The 15,000-nt window shown below is 39.0% G+C and overlaps 1 protein-coding gene across 1 annotated transcript in view; it reads right to left on the bottom strand.

Moving 5' to 3' along the window:
* Nucleotides 1-13,725, bottom strand: part of LOC113649361 (cadherin-8-like) — a 91,814-nt gene extending 78,089 nt beyond the window's left edge. Inside the window, exons 1-2 of the mRNA XM_047818752.1 lie at nt 13,596-13,725; nt 12,558-12,986 (exon numbers count right to left, since the gene is read on the bottom strand). Of these exons, the coding sequence (XP_047674708.1) occupies nt 12,558-12,815 (258 nt within the window). The 5' untranslated portion in view covers nt 12,816-12,986; nt 13,596-13,725. The remainder of the gene's footprint in view (nt 1-12,557; nt 12,987-13,595) is intronic.
* Nucleotides 13,726-15,000: the final 1,275 nt, after the last annotated feature.

Raw genomic sequence — 15,000 nt, 5'->3', positions numbered from 1 at the left:
CGTCCCGATTTGCATACCGTCTTTCGCCTTTCAGTCACGTGAAGCAGCTAAAGTATAAATATTGATCAAGATAAAGTTCCTAATGCTATCATAGAGCTGAATTTATTATCAGTCAGCAGATGGATTAGCACTCGCCAATGATCGCTGATCATCTTTGTGTTTATTGGCAGCTAGCCTGCTAATTTCTCCGCTAGGACATTCTTTAACATGCAGACCTTACAATGTTAGTCACGTTTGACAAATGACCTTAAAAACCTTATTGTGAGTCATACAAATTTATAGCTATGCTAACAGATGCCGGATCCACTTTCTTAGATCCACTTCATCTTTAAATGAAAGCCTGATTTCAATCAGATATTGAATTAGCACTCACAGATGGATGCTAATGATGACCGCCTTTGTTCCTGATTAGCAACTAGTCTCCTAATTCCTCAGCTAACACCCTCATTAGCATCTAATCCTTAACATTCCAGTCACCAATCTGGTAATTCAATCTGGTATTCTGCATGAGGCCACTTAAAGTAAGATTATTTAATGATTTTTTCATAGAGGGCACGATATATTAAAAATTAGACAAATAATCTGTTTGCTAATACCCATCTTAGCAACACAGCTTGGTCTTTATCTGCCGTTAAAAAGAGCCGGAGCTAACGTAGTTTGTCTAGTTGTGCTTTTTTAATACTCAGTTTGGACAAACAGTGATAGTTAGTACTTATCTATTTATCTAAGTTTAGCTTCTCCACAATGTAAAGCTACTGTAGCACACAAGCTACAGGATAGGACGTTATTTTTGTTTAGCAAATGCGTGTTCCTGCTAGAATAAAAAGACGTGAGTTCCTGCTAGAACAAAAAGACGTGAGTACCTGCTAGAACAAAAAGACGTGAGTTCCCGCTAGAACAAAAAGACGTGAGTTCCTGCTAGAACAAAAAGACGTGAGTACCTGCTAGAACAAAAAGACGTGAGTTCCCGCTAGAACAAAAAGACGTGAGTTCCCGCTAGAACAAAAAGACGTGAGTTCCCGCTAGAACAAAAAGACGAGAGTTCCCGCTAGAACAAAAAGACGTGAGTTCCCGCTAGAACAAAAAGACGTGAGTTCCCGCTAGAACAAAAAGACGTGAGTTCCCGCTAGAACAAAAAGACGTAAATTCCCGCTAGAACAAAAAGACGTGAGTTCCCGCTCGAACAAAAAAACCGTGAGTTCCCGCTAGAACAAAAAGACGTGAGTTCCCGCTAGAACAAAATGACGTGAGTTCCCGCTAGAACAAAAAGACGTGAGTTCCCGCTAGAACAAAAAGACGTGAGTTCTCGCTAGAACAAAAAGACGTGAGTTCCCGCTAGAACAAAAAGACGTGAGTTCCTGCTAGAACAAAAAGACGTGAGTTCCTGCTAGAACAAAAAGACGTGAGTTCCTGTTTTCTGCACTCCATGAGGTTCTCAGGTTACTGCTTATTCTGGTCAAATATTATATTTAAAAACAACACCACTGACTTCTCCATGTCAAACTCCATCCAAATCAAACTCCACTACCAGCACCAGCACCAAACTCCTCCTTTACCACCAATACCGACACCACAACCACCTTGCCAACTCTTCCATCACCAGCAGGAGACCTAAAGCACCACCAATCTCCTACTCTTCCTCTTCCTCCACAACCACAAATCACCTTTCCTCCTCCAGCACCACAACACAAACCCCACCACTACCAATCTCATCCACTAACACCACCACCATCTTGCCAACTCTTCCACCAACACCATAACACCAGTAGGAGACCTTCACCACCATGTCACCAATCTCCTTCTCCTCCTCCTCCTCCTCTCCTCTTCCGCAATCACCAATCTTTTCCTCTACCACCACAAACCCCAACACCACCAATCTCTGTCTCTACCACCACCACTTTGCCAACTCCATGACCACCACCATACCAACTCTTCCACCAACACCACAACACCAGTAGGAGACCTTCACCACCACTGTCACCAATCTCATTCTCCTCCTCCTCCTCTCCTCCTCCTCCACAATCACCAATCTTTTCCTCTACCACCACCAACCCCAACACCACCAATGTCTGTGTCTAATACCACCACTTTGCCAACTCCATGACCACCACCATACCAACTCTTCCACCAACACCACTAGGAGGAGTCCTCCACCACTACCACCACCACCACCAATCTCTTCCTCTTCCTCCTCCACCACTACCACTAACACCACCAATCTACACCACCACCAAAGCTTCCTTCTGGGCTAGTTCTCACCAACACATATGAGGGAGAAGCTCATTATAAGTGGGAGATCGACAACAAAATCAGTGTGTTTTTTTTTTTTTTTTTAGGAGTCTTTCGCTATCATAAAAATGTTTTACCTGAGAAATAAAAACCGGGAGGAAAATTCTCAACAGAAGTAGAAATCCAGAGCTGTGATTCTCAGGAGCGGATCAGCGGTAAGGTGATGGATTATTGATGTGCTGCATGAGGTAAAGCAACTTAGAGCAAAGTTCAGCTTTCAGCGGTGGGGAGAAAGAAATAAAAAGATAAAAGAAAGAGAGAAACAAGCAGAACATCCAACATTCATAACTTAACAGCGTTAAATAAAACACTCTCTCAAATCGCTGTGTGATGTTGCCTGAGCTGAAGCAAGCAAGGAAAAAAATATACTAGAAAAAAAAAACAAAACAAGGACAGGATCGAAGAACGATGTCTATTTGATTTTCAAGAAACTTTTCTCTTTTTTTGTGTTTGTCCTTTAAAAAAATCCACCAGCATTTCAGCAGAGCAACAGAGCAAAACCGACACGCTGCTGCCGGTTAACATGAAACACACAGAGAAGTGGAATATTCCTATATCTTTAACATCAGCCTGTCTGTCTTCTTTCAGCTATAAGATACCAGAGAATTCAGCTCAGATCCGCAACCGCTGCTCGTTCATCCGTCGCGTGATGATGCCACCGAAACGCTGCACTCGCTCGCGCGGCTCTTAATGCAGGCAAACATTAGATTTCTATTCTAATCCACTCAGGCTTTCATTACCAAATGACAGAGCACTGCTAATTAATATTTCATAGGAAAGGAATCCATATTTAATACAGCGATGTAATTAATAATAACATAATGAATATTTTAAGGTTAAGTCGTACAGTGAGAACGTAAAGGAGATGCCACGGAGCCGCTCGGATGCGGACGCGACGTCGTCCCGCCGGATTCCAGACCTAATTACTTTTCTGCACAACATCCTAATAAACATATCAAAAATGCTGCAGATATAAAATCTGATTTATTTTAAAGCCTCGGTCAAATTATTTCCATGATTCATTTCTTATTATTTTGCTTCTGTGCTGAATTTGTTATCAGCTGCAAACGAGAATGAATTCATGAATTTATTCTCCTTTACTTTTGGATCTGTTTATGCTCTAATGACCGTGACTGAAACTAGCTAGCTATTATTTTTTTTTTCTCTCTCTCACCAGGAACTCATTGTGTCTTATAAATATTTTTCTGCCAAATTATTTCTAATGAAATTCTCCTTTTTTTCTTTTACCTCAGTGCCTCGCTTTATACACAGCACTGAAAGTAACGCAGCTTCAAACGGCAGGTTTATATCGGATGCGTTACTGTTCCGGTGGTAACGCCTCAGTCACAGGGATGTTTGACACCGTTTATGGAAGGAGTCTCCGGTGTCCAAGCTTGGGAACGATCAGAGGTAAAGCTGGAACCTTTTTGTTTTGTATTGAAAATTCAACAAGCTGTGTTTTTTCTTTTCTTTGTTCCTTCAAAAGAAGGGCATGATAGCACAGCAGGGAGCCTCGCTGCCTCACAGCTCCAGGGTCAATCCTGTGGAGGTTCTATTCATTTTCTCCACATGTCTGTGTGGGTTTCTTCCAGGTTCAGCTGGTTTGTGGGCATTATGTCGACTGGCATTTATAATTATACATAATCCCACTGTTAGTGTTTATAATGATTTATAATCCCACTGTCAGTGTTTATAATGGTTTATAATCCCACTGTCAGTGCTTATAATGATTTATAAACCCACTGTCAGTGTTTATAATGATTTATAATCTTACTCTCTGTAGTTTATAATGGTTTATAATCCCTCTCCATGTTTATAATGATTCATAATCCCACTCTGTGTTTACAATGATTTATAATACCACTGTCAGTGTTTATAATGATTTATAATCCCACTGTCAGTGTTAATAATGATTTATAATCCCACTGTCAGTGTTTATAATGATTTATAATCCATCTCTGTGTTTATAATGATTTATAATCCTACTCTCAGTGTTTATAATGATTTATAATCCCTCTCGCAGTGTTTGTAATGATTTATAATCCCACTGTCAGTGTTTATAATGATTTATAATCCCACTCTCAGTGCTTATAATGATTTATAATCCCACTGTCAGTGTTTATAATGATTTATAATCCCACTCTCAGTGCTTATAATGATTTATAATCCCACTGTCAGTGTTTGTAATGATTTATAATCCCACTCTCAGTGCTTATAATGATTTATAATCCCACTGTCAGTGTTTATAATGATTTATAATCCCACTCTCAGTGCTTATAATGATTTATAATCCCACTGTCAGTGTTTATAATGATTTATAATCCCATCTCAGTGTTTATAATGATTTATAATCTCTCTCAGTGTTTATAATGATTTATAATCCCACTGTCAGTGTTTATAATGATTTATAATCCCACTCTCAGTGCTTATAATGATTTATAATCCCACTGTCAGTGTTTATAATGATTTATAATCTCTCTGTGTTTATAATGATTTATAATCCCACTGTCAGTGTTTATAATGATTTATAATCCCATCTCAGTGTTTATAATGATTTATAATCTCTCTCAGTGTTTATAATGATTTATAATCCCACTCTCAGTGCTTATAATGATTTATAATCCCACTGTCAGTGTTTATAATGATTTATAATCCCATACTCTGGTGTCACCCAGATGAGGATGAGATTCCCTCTCTTCCCAGTACCTCTCCAGGTTTCTTCCTCATGTAAACTCAGTAAATTTTTTTCTCAGCACTGTTACCTTTGACTCTATTATTAATAAAACATTTATACATTTGTAATTTATGTGTTTCTGTAAAGCTGATTTGTGTTAATGTCTGCTGTTAAAAACGATATACAAGTAAAAGTGAATTTTAGAAATTGAAAATATAAATTGTACATGTGTCCTGTAACAGACTGCTGTATCATCCTGGGTGGAGTCCTGCATAATTCCCAGTGTTCCTGGGATAGACTCCGGATCCGACCTGACCTGACCTGACCTGACCTGACCTGAAAGTGTTTAGGGAAAAGGAAGTAAATCTAACAATAGACACAAAAAATATTCTATCGATTTTAATTCAGTTTTATTTTAATTCAAGGTCATCACACGGCAGCTTTACACAAATCCAGAAATTATTTTTTTTTAGCATTTTAAAAACGGTACGAGGACGATCCAAAAAAAAACTTCAGCCGGTAATGTTCTTTATCCTTTAACAGCGTTCCACTGACTGTTTTATTTCTTACGTAAATGACTTTTGCATTGCGGCAATCGTTTATGGTACAGAACAAAGTCCGCAGCGGCTCCGTCGTCTCAGACCTCGCTCTCGCTCCTTTCGTCGGCTGTAAACACGAGACGCATTCGTCAGCAGCTGAGTTCTAGAGCTAACACGATTTCTCCACCTGAAAAGACCATCACACCTTAGTTTCAGGGAAAAGAAAAGGGAGAAAAATCTATAGTGTGGCTCACGCTATTATAAGCCAAGCACATTATCCATCTTGTGTTGTCAGGCAGCTTGTTGGAGGCACCAAAGGGAAACGTTGTTTAAAGACACATCCATTTTCTTTGCTGAATAAATAATCAAAGTCACTTTCTCGCGTTGATAGCGACAGACGCTGAGATCCCATGGCATCGCCCCGGCCTCCTGAATATTAATAGCTTGTTATCGATACTCTCTGTGAAAAAAACCTAAAATTCCCATCTGAGATAAATGCATAAGAAGCTTCTCTTTTGTGCACGACACATCTGCAGAGAGACGAGAAGAACACGCTCCACAATTATCCATTCTGATCCTGCATTACTCCAAATTACAGCCAGAAGAGGAGAAAATAAAAGAGTGTGAGCAAAACAATCTGCCTGACATTTCCCATTTCCCACAATCAAACCCACCATGTAAACAGACCTGTATTTACTGCATCGGCGCTGTGTAGAGATAACGATTTGCTCCGCCCCTTCGCTCGCTTTTCATTATTTATTCCGCAATAAAGCCGTTACCACTTTGTAATCTGCCGTCGTTACACGGCGGAGGGAACAAAGATGATGGAAATATAAAGTCAAGACATCTTTTCAGAGATTTTACAATTTTACAACAAAGCAATTAGAAAAAAAAAGTTTTTTTTTTTTAACCATCTCCTGTCTAAATGTCGTGTTGCACGTCACGCAAATCAGCTAATTATAATAAAAGTGAACATTAGATGGCGTCACATGCGTGTCAGCTAGACTTGAGATGGAAACGCAAAATATTTAATGGAAAATAAGTGTTTTGTGTGAAACGAGCGATTAGCGAGAAAATAAAACTAAAACGCTCACGATGCTAACGGACTTGTGGCAAGACTAATTGTTCTCCTTAATAAATGCAAGTCAACTTTATGAAATATAATATGAAGGAAAAAATGTAAAGTTGAAGCTACGTATTGTAATATACAGTATAACCGCCTTCAACACAGTAACATTAAATATTTGAATTCCTTTTGAAAATTAAAATGTTTTTTTTTCTTTTTTTCTTTTAAATTACCTTTTAAAATTTTTAATTTTCTTTTAAATTATCTTTAAACGGCAGAAACGTGTTTCCTTTATTCGATCCGTCCTTCAGTTGTGTTAATTTACACACAATCTCTGTCGTTGAGACGACTTTCAGCTGGCGGTAAATCGCACTGACGGTGACGTTCTTTGTTCTCGTGACTTCGCTCTCTATTTTAAATAGAAACAACTTCATTTGCATATTTATTAAAGCAAATCCAAAATACTCTTATTTGAATAATGAAACGTGAACGCTATCAAATCTGTACACGGTTTAAATCAGGACCTGTGTTCATATCACATGATCTACAAAAGGGGAGAATATCGTCACTTTTTTAGACAAAGAAAATTTTTATTTTATTTTCAATTATTATTTCAAATAAGTTTATTTTATTTTAATAATTATAATTATTTTAATAATTGTATTATAACATCAAGATTTGTTTTACTTTATGCATGTCCTTGTTGCTGGTATGATTTAGCTTCATTTTACATTTTATATAAAACGTTTTTTATAAACTTCACACGCTCAATACACAGAGTGCATAAAGTCCCATTTATTAAAATTATTTATTATCTGAAAAAAAAAAAAAAAACATGCAGGACACATTATTCGTCCATTTTATTATTATTATTATTTTGATCTAAAATTTTTTAAAGAACACTTTTTCTTCCTTACATCAATCCTGATGAGTCATTTAGGCAAAATGTTCCGTCTCGACAAGAGGATGTTTATTGACTAAAAATAGATCCGAGGATCATAAACATTTGGATATGTAAATACATGTGTTTTTTTTTTACATTTTTTTGAATAGTATTTGAATATGTAAATTAGTTCTGGGAGCCCTTTGATCAAAGCGTGTTAGATCGTCTCAGAAATCAGCAGCATTGATGAACCTGATGGAACTTCAAATCAACTTCATATTGTACATAATGATCAGATCAGAGAGAGAGAGAGAGAGAGAGAGAGAGAGAGAGAGAGAGAGAGAGAGAGAAAGGATGGATCATGTGACCCTAATTAATATTCATGACATCATTGCATCATCACTGTTCTAAATTAAAATGAATATTAATATCTGCTGCAGTGATTTCCTGTGTGAAGGAATTTTTTATTTATGTATTTGGTGCTATAGTGTGAACATTGTGTGTTCGACCCGTCTGTCTTTCACACACACACACACACACACACACACACACACACACACACACACACACACACACACACACACACATGCTGAGTTGCACTTTCATTGATTCCAGCTGAGAAGGAGAAGACAGAATGGTATCTCTATATCTCCCCTCCCTTTTTTGTCTCTCTGCCGAACCCCCACCCGACACCACCCCACTCCACCACACCCCTCTGTCTACTATTCTGTTTCTTCTTGTCGTTTTTCATTTTTCTATTTTTCCCCTTTTCCACTCCCCTATTTATCCTTCAGCCGTCATTCTGCCTTTCTGTGTCTTTCTCTCTTTTTGTCGTTGCCATCCCTGATTCCACATTTATACTAACTGTTCTCTCTGACAGCCAGTTGGTGCTGAAGGGAAGCTCTCTCTCTCACACACACACACACACACACACACACACACACACACACACAATGACAGAACAGCAGCTCTGTGCATAATTAAACATCAGCAGAGCTAAAGGACAGAGCGAGCATAATCTCGGCCAGAGGATCTTCCATAATCAACACGCAGCCAGGAGGAGTGGGAAAATAAATAAATAAATAAATAAATAAATAAATAAATAAATAAATAAATAAATAAAAGAAGATGCTGATTCATAAGAGTTATTTGAAACACACACAGGCTTGTGCTCCTATTTTTATAGAGTATTAACACTGGGTTTTATTTGACTGTAAAAGTGCTGTGTGTTTATTACATTCTAAAATTAACCTCATCTTCATCCTCATCCTCATCCTCATCCTGATCCGACCTTAACATTAATTTTAATGCTGAAAAACTGATCATAACCACAGCAAGACTTTAACTTTAGTTACAGAAATCATAACCTTTATCTGATTAGTGTTAATATTAACTTCAGTAAACTTTACTCTGAGTTTAGACATCAATTCTAACCTCAATGACACAAATCTAACCCCAATGACATCAAATCTAACCCCAATGACACAAATCTAACCCCAATGACACCAAATCTAACCCCAATGACACAAATCTAACCCCAATGACACCAAATCTAACCCCAATGACACCAAATCTAACCCCAATGACACAAATCTAACCCCAATGACACAAATCTAACCCCAATGACACAAATCAAACCCCAATGACACAATTCTAACCCCAATGACACAAATCTAACCCCAATGACACCAAATCTAACCCCAATGACACCAATTCTAACCCCAATGACACCAATTCTAACCCCAATGACACAAATCTAACCCCAATGACACCGAATCTAACCCCAATGACACCAAATCTAACCCCAATGACACAAATCTAACCCCAATGACACAAATCTAACCCCAATGACACAAATCTAACCCCAATGACACAAATCTAACCTCAATGACACAAATCTAACCTCAATGACACAAATCTAACCCAAATGACACAAATCTAACCCCAATGACACCAATTCTAACCCCAATGACACCAAATCTAACCCCAATGACACCAAATCTAACCACCAGATTCCAAATTAATGTCAGTGATACATACGTTAACCTAATAAACTTACGTTAACTTAATAAACTTACGTTAACTTAATAAACATGTTAACCTAATAAACATACATTAACTTAATAAACAAACGTTAACTTAATAAACATACGTTAACTTAATAAACATACGTTAACTTAATAAACATACGTTAACCATATAAACACATAAACCTCAGTACCTCAGTATCTCATCTTTATAATCAGAGTTTAAATGTAAAAATTAAAAATTCTCTTCATCTCATCTTCTCATCACATGGTCCAGTGTCGTATCTCTACAAGGTTAAAATCATTTTCTATTATGATGATCACAAGGACAAACTAGAAGACCATCCACACACTTACACACACACACATGCACACACTTACACACACACTTACACACACTTACACACACACACATACACACACACTTACACACACACACTTACAAACACACAAACACACACTTACAGTACAAACACACATACACATGCAAAATACTTGATTCATTTTTTAAATTAGGGAGAAAGAGAGTATGAGGCAATTCTGAGTGCAAATCTAACGTGATAAAGGGAGAAAGGAGATATTAGGAGAGAGAGAGAGAGAGAGAGAGAGAGAGAGAGAGAGAGAGATCATGGAGGAGTAGAAAGGCTTTCAATCTCCTCTGCCATGTCACGACTTCCTATCTCAGTGCGATGTGTCACTTATCTGCTCTCTGCTAGAAAGCTCCTTCACCAGCACTTAACCTTGCCCAGAAGAAATACAAAATAAATAAATAAATAAATAAATAACCTCAGTGATATAAAACGGCACTCGATATCCACTGCAGCGCACCAAAAATCCAAATCGCTCAATTATCCCTCCTCATTTTCTGGCACAAAACCGTCACGACATTAACAGAGTCAGACAAAGAAATATTCATCACGTATTGAGCTTCTGTGGTCTTTTCCATCACACTCACGCAGTGAGACTCACATTAGGACAGCAGAATTAGCCGGAAAAGCATCTGCTTAATTCACCTCGGAGATCGAGCGTGCTTATTGCATTTGTTTATTTATTTCTTCTGATCAAAAGAAGCAACGATCCATTCAGAAAGGCCTTTTAATTGCTGCTCGTGAAAAATTGATACGCCGCCTTAGGACGTTTTATTGTGTCCCTCTGATGTGAGGGGAAAAAGCGTAAGCGCAAAGCTTGTATTTACTTCACATGCTTGTGTGGCATTAAAGAGAGAGAGAGGGAGAGAGAGAGAGAGAGAGAGAGAGAGAGAGTAATTAGCTGATCTGCTGCCAAACCTCGGCTCGGAGAGCGTTTTCCACATCGCTGAGGTTGAGGACGAAACCTCAATCAGCACTACGGCCCCGAAGTGCACTAAGCTAAACGATCCACTGGCAAAACGCAGTATGTCACCATCTAAACTTGGCCTGATGGATAACGCAACACTAATACTGCCTCGTGTTCGTAGATTTAATCGTAGTAGAATTGTAGAATTCTTGTTGATGATGAATAAAGCTGTAGCGAGTGCATCGGTGCTGGAAGAGTGCTGAGTTTGGGTTAGAGGATGTCGGGGTCTGGGTTTGGACCAGAGCTCTCTACAGCATTCGTATTAAGCTTATAGGATTAGGGTTGTTACTCGAGTCCTGTAGAAGGTCGAGTTTCAAATACATAATAAAATAAGGAAAGAACATGTTAGAAAATGATCCAGGTTCCTTCAGAGGGACAAGTGAGGAACCTCTCAGATTCCTCTTCCTTTAATCAATTTTAAAGCTAAACAAAAAAAAAAAAAAAAAAAAACTAAGATTTACAGCGAAAATCTAAAAACTAATGTAGAGAAAGAAAATAAAAGGAGTGATTAAAAGTGAAAAGAAGAGAAAAAATAATGAGAGGAAAAAATAAGAAAAAAAAGAAAAAAGAAGAAAAAGGAAAGAAGATAATAGAAAAAATAAAAGAAAAAGGAAGAAAAATTGAAAGCAAGAAAAAATAGAGCAAAAAAAGGGAAAATGAAATAAAAACAGGAAATGTTTAAGAGGGAAAAGGAAAAAAAGAAAAAAGGGAAGAGGAAAACGAGTGAAGAAAAATGGGGAAGGAGGAGAATAAAAAATAGGGACTGAAAAGGAAAGAAACATCAGGAAATTTTTAAAAAGTACAAAAACTCAGAGGTCATGACTGTTTTGCTTTAAAAAGAAAAGATGAAGAGACAATTCTGTGTTCTGCTGAGGATTTAAAGTGATTTTCTTGTCTACGGTTTGACTTTCTCCGCGATCTTGAACCAAACACTGCACTTTGAAGGCATCTAAAAAGCACCAATCAGGAACCTCATCACTGCTGCACACTCCAATCACAACCACATCATTTATCCCAAGATTTCTTCCCCATCCACCTTCATCACATCTACCGTGTGTCCACAGGTGAGGGAGAAGAACACAAAGCTCCTGCAGCACTCCAACGTGCTCTGCTGTAGCCCTCACAAACACGCACACACACACACACACACACACACACACACACACATACACACACACACACACACACGGACATTCTGTACAGCTACAGGACTCCAAAATGATTCACAGCGCCCCCTTATGGTGTCCCTGATTCAAAACTTTCACCTTGATGGACTTCCAAATCCGTTGCAATTCTTCACTGATGTGGACCAAAAAAAACGTGAAGATCTAAATAAAAGCTTTTAAAATGAGCCCCAGAGATTCTCCTGATTTTCCAGACACCACCACATCCCAACAAATTGCCTCACAGTTTGCCAAATTTCTATTCCACATCACTTTATCTTTGCCTGAACCTCCTCCATCTTCTAACAACACAATATACAAATTTTAGAGTTTGCTCACAAAAGCACATATGGTGAAAGTGTCAATAAACCATCTTGAGACTTTAAGCTCTAATCTATTTTTGGAGAATTACCAGTTTTTTTTTTTCCCCACTTCATTCTCAAGTAGTCAAACTGCACAAACATTCCTAAAATTATTTGTTTTTTAAATAAAAAATTCTTTTTTTTTTTTTTTTTTTTTTTTTTTTTTTTTCTGTACGTGATAAACAATCTCCACATTCAGCCGAGAACGAAACCACTCACCCTGCCAACGAGGATCGGATCGGGTCCAGAGAATTCCTCCAGCACGAACATTTGATTCCAAACCCATCCCCTTTTGGACCGTTGGAGGACGCGTCGTCCTTCCGGATGTGAAGTCTCGCTTTCTGAACTCGGCCTCGTTTCTAAACTTTGCGACTGGTGGACAAACGGCACCGAGGAGCCGAAGCACACACACGTAATCCACGCCAGCAAGATCCGAGTCCAGACGTCTCTCTGCATCTCCTCCCTCCGCTTCGGCATCTTCACAGTCCGGCTTTTCTAGATCTCTCCTTTCTTCTCCTTACTCCAGTTTTTCCGACTCGTTACTCTTTCCGTCCTTTTGTCCTGAAGCTCGGGTTCATGATGTTACAGAAAAGCTGCAGTTTGCCCCTTGATTGTAGAAAAAATCGTAATCCATCAAGCGTCGGTCTCCTGTGATGGATGGAGAAATGGAGATGGGAAATAATTATTAGCTTCTAAACTGTGAAAGCTCAAGGTTCTGTGTATGTTTGAGAAGCAGCTCAGAGATTTAAAAGACAGCTGTTTAGACATAATTAAAAAAAATATGTATTTCTTCTGTGTGTGTGTGTGTGTGTGTGTGTGTGTGTGTGTGTGTGTGTGTGTGTGTGTGTGTGTGTGTGTGTTTTATCAATACATAAGAACAAAACATCAAATGTCCTTTTATTGTCTTAGTAACAAGTTGTCCTTCTGTAAATGTCCTTGTCCATGTCAAGATTTTAAATACTATCCCAGTAATAAATGTCCCCTCGTTCCTATAAAACATCTCTCACAAGCTTTCCCTGCTTTCCCGGCTTATTAATGGCCGCAGGAATCTGAACCAGCAGCCGCACCGACTCTTCAGCTGTCAAACACTCTATTAGGCTGTGCTCTAAAATGTGATATTTTAATTAAGGCACGAGCGTCTCAGCGATCGATATGATGTAGGAGACTTAAATTCAGCATAATCGAAAATCATCTGCAGCCTACAAAGCTCTGGCTGAAGAAGTATTAAAAAAATGACCATTAAATAACAACACATACTTGAACCCTGATGCAGAATGGAGCGAGCAGGGAGACTGGACGTGTCTCAACAAAGCGACGGCTTATTGTCCAAGAACACCGAGCAAAAATCAAGACTGGAGTGAGGATGGAAACCCATGTAAGACCCCAGCAATGGTTCCTTAGAGATTTTTTTTTTTTTTTAAGAGAGAGAGAGAGAGAGAGAGAGAGAGAGAGAGAGAGAGAGAGAGAGAGAGAGAGAGAGAGCTTTTGAGATATTTTGTGAATCTGAATGCGTACATGAAGTTATCATGGTTGTAATTATCCGGCAGTTTACTTGCCATGAGAAAAAAAAATCTTCATAAGAGATGGAGGAAATTTTTATTTAAAAAAAAAAAAGTGGATGAAATTCATATGAAGTTTATTTTTAAATGGAGTTATTCGGCAATAACAAGAAGAACGGGGAGAGAGAGAGAGAGAGAGAGAGAGAGAGAGAGAGAGAGAGAGAGAGAGAGAGAGAGACGGATTTGATTTCAGCACCATAAGGGATGGACAGCTCCCCATCTGGGAGAAGATAAACAAACTCCTATGCAGCAAAAATTAGGCAGGACTCAGGAATTATTACTCTCAATTCTCTCACATGGATGACTCACATAAGGTCACGACACAGCTTCACTTTACACAGTAACTAAAATCAAACTATGATGATGATGATGATGATGATGATGATGATGGATGATGAATGAGTGGAATTAAAGGCAGGTGATAGATCATGGATGAATCTGTCATGAGACCTGATGCTCGAGCTGTCTGTCTGGTTTCCATATCTGATCAATCGATCACATATAACATGAACACACACACACACACACACACACACACACACACACACACACCACACACACACACACACACACACACGCTGCAATCCTACATGCACCTGTTCACGCTAAATGCCACTTACCCGATCGGGCTGCACGTCTCCTCTGTCGAGGGCTGCTTCAGAAATAAAGCCTCATCGCGTGTCTGTGTGTGTGAAAAGAGAGAAAGAGAGTGAGGACAGAGAAAGAGAAAGGGAGAGAGAGAGATATAGAGATAGAGAGAGTGTGTGTCCCTGCGTGTGTGTTTGGAGAAAAGAGAATGAAGCAGGATAACGGAGGAGTGCGGACTGCTATGTGTGCACGTGCGAGAGCTCCGGCTGCGCTGCGAGCTGAGCGTGCGAGGTGGTGAGAGAGCGGTGTGTGCGGTGTGTGGCTGTGTGTGCGTGTGTGTATGTGTGCGTGGTGTGTGCAGGAGGAGGAGGAGGAGGAAGAGGAGAAGGAGGAGTGTGTGAGGGTGGCTGAGCTTTACTCCCATCTATCTATCCATCATCCTGCTTTCTCTCTTTCTTCTGCTTTGCTCTGAAGCTCACAGAGGCTTTGGCATCAGGGGATATACAAGTTTTAGG

This window comes from Tachysurus fulvidraco, chromosome 1 (assembly GCF_022655615.1).
Source record: "Tachysurus fulvidraco isolate hzauxx_2018 chromosome 1, HZAU_PFXX_2.0, whole genome shotgun sequence".
NCBI lineage: Eukaryota > Metazoa > Chordata > Actinopteri > Siluriformes > Bagridae > Tachysurus > Tachysurus fulvidraco.
Note: the sequence above shows the minus strand (reverse complement) of the source record. Positions and strands in the feature narration are given on the sequence as shown.